Genomic DNA, 6150 nt, shown 5'->3' on the forward strand with positions numbered 1-6150 from the left:
TGCCTCTCCACCAACCCTGGCTCAGCCGCCGCCCCGCCCACCGTGCCTCTCCACCAGCCCCGGCTCAGCCGCCGCCCCGCCCACTGTGCCTCTCCACCAGCCCCAGCTCAGCTGCCGCCCGGCCCACCGTGCCTCTCCATCAGACCTTGTTAAAGCAAATCTTGGTCACCCTCTACAGTAGCTAAGTCCAGTAGAACTTTCCTTGATGTTGGGAATGTTCTATTGTTGGGAAGATTCTACACTTGTGCTGTTCAACATGATAGGCATTGGTCACATGTGGCTCTTGAGCAACATGGAATGTAGCTGGTGCAAATAAGGAAACTACTTTTTAAAATTTTGCTACATTTGAGTTCATTCAAATTTAAATAACTACATGTGGTTAGTGGCTACTAGACTAGACAGCTCAATGCTAGAGCTTGGCATATTTCCTTCCCCTGCAACAGGTTTCCCTAAAACAAGGGTAACCAGCCTGCGTTTACTGAACATTTACTACATGCTGGGTGTTGTCCCAGGCATATTCAGTAATATTTCCTCCATTTTAACCATGGTAAAACCTGGTTTTAGGGCTTTGCCCAAGGTCACGTACTTAGTAACTTAGAGAAATGAAAGCAGGAAAATGTTGGAGGAACACTTTTCAGCCCTCATCCGTTGGGCATCTTGTGATGCTGGATACCATGGGCAGCTGTTTCCTTCCTGTTACTGTCCCCTGTGCTTACCTTGGCCTCTCCATCTTCTCTCTGCTCTAGCTGCTGTTCTGTGCCCTGCCCCTCCCTGTCCCAGCCTCCCGGCTGCCTCCTGTTCCTCTACTCAGCAGTGGTGCAGTCTGAGAAGACACCTCCAAAGCCTCCTGCCGCATCCCCTGATCCTTCAGTGCATCTTTGCCAGTGCTGCTTCCTCTGCCAAAACTGCCCTTCCCAAGCATCTGTGTGTTTGTGTCCTATTCATCTGTGTGACTAAACACCAGCACCTCCTTGAAGCTGTCCCCCAATCCCAGCTGAAAGCAATCTGTCTCTGCTCAGAAGGTCCCCTGCTCTTTGCCTCCCCCACCCTCAGGTGCATTGACTTTTGTCTTTCTGGAATGACATTCATCCTCAATCTTGTCTCTTCACTCCTCCTAGTCTATGAGCACCTGGAAACATTGCCAGTGATGCCAAGAAGATGTTGCTAAGAGACTGAACATAAATCTTTGACATTCCTTTTCATTTTATGGTCAATCCTTTTTTATATTCTCCATATTCTCTTGATACACTCCATAATAATGGCAAAACCTCTAATAATGTTACTTTTTTTTTTTTGAGACAGAGCCTCAAGCTGTTGCTCTGGGTAGAGTGCTGTGGCATCTTGGCTCACAGCAACCCCCAACTCCTGGGCTCAAGCAATTCTCTTGCCTCCACTTCCCAAGTAGCTGGGACTACAGGCACCCACCACAACACCTGGCTATTTTTTGGTTGCAGCCATCACTGTTGTTTGGCAGGCCTGGGCTGGATTTGAACCCACCAGCTCAGGTGTATGTGGTTGGCACCTTAGCCGCTTGAGCCACAGGTGCCCAGCCTAATAATGTTACGATTAGCTAGCATTTATTGAGCACCTCCTATCTCCTAGGCATTCTTCTAAGCACTTTATAAATAGCAAGCAACTTACTTTATCTTTTCAATAACCTATGAATTTGGTAATTTTACTATCTTCTTTTTATAGGTGAGCATTAATGCTTTTTAAAAAATTTATTTGCTTTTGTGGGCTCATTCCACAGAATTCAATATTAAATTGGTTTCTAGAGTAAGCTCTGGTAGCACCTAAGAGCTACTGTGACAGTACAGCTCTGCAGGGACATAATAGCTACATGACCTTGGGCTAGCATCTTAGAGCCTCTACTTCCTTATCTGTGAAATGTATGGGATAGGACCCCACATCCATCAGGTGACAGTGAAGTTCAAGTTTGAATAGGTATACCCTGCACCAGGTTCACTATTGTGTATGCAGTCAGTGCTCAATTTGCAGGAGTGAATATTCAGCAGCTGTTAGCAATCTTCTGCCCCCCATCCTAGGATGTACACCATCCCCTGTATGAGGTCCCAACAAATTGACACAGATGCCCACCTCTTCTGGAGTGAGTGTCTCCACTTTCTCAGTCTCTGGGCTGATAAGGCTTGTTCCAGCTGCCTCATCTTGCCCTTGCCAGGAAGGACAAAGAAGGCCATGTTATCTCCCCTGTAGTTCATCTGTAGCACAAAGCAGTCCAGCTCTGGATCCACTCCGAAAGAAAACTGCTCCATCTGGCGCATCATGGGGACGGGCACAGTGGTTCCCTTGCCCAGGAGGAATGGAAAGCTTTTCTTTGTATCCACAGGGTGAAAGGGTTTCTCCCATTTGGCTAGGACAAAGAAAGAACAGAGGTCTTTATGTCACAGTGCAAGTAGTGATGTAAAGACAGCCAAAAGGGATAGGGAGCAACTGGTAATGAGTACGGGGGCTTCTTTTTGAGGTGATGAAAATGCTCTAGAATTACACAGAAGGAGTATTTGCACAACCTTGTGAATATACTAAAAACAAAAACCATGGAATTATATACTTCACAATGGTGAATTTTAAGTATGGGAGTTATATTTCAATGAAAATAGAATTAAGTCAAACAGAACAGCACATACAATTGAAGGTAATTTAGTAAGAGCTCAAAGCATATCAGCTTTTCTGCCTTCTTTTCCTTCTTTGCAGCATGGACGGATAAATGGGTGGATAGCTTGGTGAATGGGTGTTTGGAGGGTGGTTGGGCAGGTGGATGGGTGAACATGGATAGATGAGTGGACAGATCGATGGAGGAGGGAAGGAAGGAAGGGGCGTGGGGGATGATATGGTGGCTTCCAAAATAACTCCAGGTGCTGCCAGCCTGAGCACAGCCCTATGAAGATGACTTTGTCACCCAGCCACCTGGTCAGCACAGAGACTGGCACAGATCAGGCACTTGATACAGGGGAGGTCTTTTAGGCAATGTGCTGGGGATCATGGAGCAATTAAGAGGGAGAGGTGCAATTCAAACCCCCACTGTCCCACTTCCAAGCTGATGTGCATGCTACTACAGCACAGTGAAAACTCTAGGCAGTTTTGAATGACAGTTACACTGGCCTGTCTCCATTTCCAACTCGATTTCAATTAAAATAGAATTAAGTTAAATAGAACAGCACAGACAAGTGAAGGTAACTTAGGAAGAGCTCAAAGTAGATCAGTTTTTTCCCCTTCTCTTTATTCTTTACAGGATGGGGGGATCTATGAAGGGATAGCTTGGTGAATGGGTGGGTGGGGGGTGGATGGGTGGGTAGATTTGCTTCTAGGCTGTCTGCCAGAGATCTGTGTCCCTCCTCTAAAACCTTCAGAGGAGAGTGAGGCAGCCGCTAGTGGCAAGAGATAAAATTCTTTCTGACAAGCTAGTTTCCAGATTTTTCCAGATTGCAGAGTCCAATGTCAGCTTCTTGGGACAGCAAATCAGTCTATCAAAGACAGAGCTGAATGAACCCTCACTGTAAATGATAAACAGGGACCCTCAAGGTCAGGAAGACAGCCAGTTTTAAAGCTAATTAGAACTTGGGCATTCCCATTGCTCCACCCTGCTGTCTAGGGTTTGTCTAGCTTGCATCATTCGACTAAGCAAACAAAACTAAACAGATCAAAATCAACCTTTCGGATCTGTACCTTTAAAGAAAATGTGGTTCACCAGCACCATGGCTGTCAGAGGGTCAAGGTTTTGGACTAAGTTCTTGACTTTCCCTTTGGTCTCCTTTTTCACATAGCTGTTGATCCTCGCCTGGGCCTTGGATGGGTTGGAGAAGTCTGTAGGGAAGACTTCAGCCTCATACAGCCTCTTCACGTTGTCCAAGAAGTTTGCCTGCAGCTGCAGTTCCTTCTTGATGAAGAGGACATTGCCCATCTGCACGCCCAGGGCTTTGCTGGGGACAGTGAACAAGTGGACCAGATGCCGGAAAGCCTGGTGGATGGCAGGCTCTGGAGTGTGGGTGAGGTTGAAGCCCAGGCTCAGGAGGATCTGGGTCTTGGTGGCTGAGCGGGCCCCAAGGGAAAGCATGGCCAGGGAAGTGGAGACACTCATGGGGGAAAAGAAGACATTCTGACTCGGGGCCTCGGAAATCAGCCTCCTGTACAGGCGGAAGGCGAAGTCGGTGTTGTGGGAAGACACTTGGGAGGCGGGGTTGTTCTTTGTGGAGGAAGGGTGGAGGCATTCTCCTCTGGAGACAGTGATGGAGGGCACACAGTAGATGGGAGCACAGAGACCAACAATGAAGAGAGCCTCATAAAAGGAAGTTGCCATTTTGGAACAAAGTAAATCTGCAAGAGAAGTAAGAAGTGTTGAGGGAGATGAGCGGAGGGTGCAGTCCCTGACCCAGAGACCCCCCACAGCCCAGGCAATCGGCAACACAGTGAAGGCCAAGGGGACAGTCCACAGAGCCTCACAATAGCCCCAGGAGGCAGGTGCTGTTGTTGGGCTTCTTTTACAAAGGAGTATACAGGCCCCAGAGTGCGTGTATGACTTCCCCTCGGTCAGAGGAGTCAGTCTGTGTTCTGCCTGGGCTCCACAGTTGGCTTTCAAATCCCAAATTCCAAATCCCATGTTCTTTGCTGTTTCTACTTTATAGGCTTATTTTTCAAAACCTGAGAACATGAGAGCAGATCGGAGAGTCCCAGTCTTGGCAGCCTCCCTCACGGTTTGGAGGTCTGTCCACATATTCTCTGTCCCTTCTCTTTTGTGTAGGTCTGATCATTTTCTCACCCTGGCTGCCCAGCTCCAGCTACAGGTGTTTACTGGTGCATTCATGTCTCTCAAGAAGTGGAAACTCAGAGCAAGGAGCCATCTTGGAGCTGTGGTGCTCCAGGGGCCCTGAGCACTGGTGGCCAATTGCTGTTGAGCCACTAGTTCTGGACCCCATAGCCTGTTCCCTGCTCTGGCCTCAGCCAGCAAGATTTTGGCACCAGCGAGACTTGAGACTAAATGAGCTGGTGGCAATTCAAAGCCCCAGTAGTTTTGGAGTAGGGTGGGGATGGGCTTGCATCTGACTCTGATACTCTTTATGTTTGTTTGTTTGTTTGTTTGTTTGTTTTGAGACAGAGTCTCACTATGTCCTCCTAGGTAGAGTGCTGTGGCGTCACAGCTCACAGCAACCTCATACTCTTGGGCTTAAGCAATTCTCTTGCCTCAGCCTCCCAAGTAGCTGGGACTACAGGCACCCCACCACAATGTCCAGCTATAATTTTTCGTTGTAGTTATCGTTGTTGTTTAGCAGGCCTGGGCTGGGTTGGAACCCGCCAGTCTCAGTGTATGTGGCTGGCGCAGTAACCACTGTGCTATGGGTGCCTAGCCTGACTCTAACACTCTGAATGGACGAGTAGCCTCTCCAGACATCAATTCCCTTTCTTACCTTGGTAAAGTGGGGATCATGACCTTACAGAGTTGTTCAGTGGGCTGAGGGTGGTAAGGTCCATAAGGTGTAGGACCCAGCACACAGTGAGTGCTCAGCGAAGTGTTCCTATCATTGTTGTTGTTACTGAATTCAGTGAGAATTTGATTTTGGCTGTTCTGTCAAGTAACGTTTGGAGGCCTCCCCAGCCCTGCCTGCAGCACCTACACCCGTTCAGTTCCTGAATGGTCTTTACACTGCCAGGAAGATTTCATTTGCTTTACCACAACTTCACAGAGGAGCTCCAGCCCTGTGGGTTGACCCTGAGACTCAATAGTAAATGGTCATTTTATAGAAGGAAGATGCAGAAGCTAAAGCAAGGCAGGGTGGGGTATGTGCTGAATCAGAGGGGAGAAAGGTGAAGTAGGGTGTCCGCTCCAATGGGTCACACCTCTCTGAAGGCTTTTCTTCAACACCCCCTCCCTCAGTTTCACAGTTTCCTCAGAATGACCTGCTTGTGCTTCACTCCATCACCCTTGCACAAGCCCAGGGCCTTCATAACTTTCTTCACCCCTATAAAACTTTGCTCTCTGGTCATTCATTCTACAGTGTGAATGGCTGCCACCCACTCTTCTCCCAGTGGACCTGCGTTAAGTCTCAGTACTGACCGAGAAAAGATTTTAGCTACTAGGACAGAAATGCAGCCAACAAATGAAACAATTATTTCATCAGAGATAGGGAAGGGAAAAGG

The 6150-nt window shown here is 48.0% G+C and overlaps 1 protein-coding gene across 1 annotated transcript in view; it reads right to left on the bottom strand.

The window, feature by feature from the left end:
• SERPINA11 (serpin family A member 11) overlaps positions 1–4379 on the bottom strand; it is a 22692-nt gene extending 18313 nt beyond the window's left edge. Inside the window, exons 1-2 of the mRNA XM_023511501.1 lie at positions 3685–4379; positions 2098–2371 (exon numbers count right to left, since the gene is read on the bottom strand). Of these exons, the coding sequence (XP_023367269.1) occupies positions 2098–2371; positions 3685–4315 (905 nt within the window). The 5' untranslated portion in view covers positions 4316–4379. The remainder of the gene's footprint in view (positions 1–2097; positions 2372–3684) is intronic.
• Between the last annotated feature and the right edge of the window lie 1771 nt (positions 4380–6150).

This window comes from Otolemur garnettii, unplaced genomic scaffold (assembly GCF_000181295.1).
Source record: "Otolemur garnettii isolate 467f Iridium unplaced genomic scaffold, OtoGar3 scaffold00020, whole genome shotgun sequence".
NCBI lineage: Eukaryota > Metazoa > Chordata > Mammalia > Primates > Galagidae > Otolemur > Otolemur garnettii.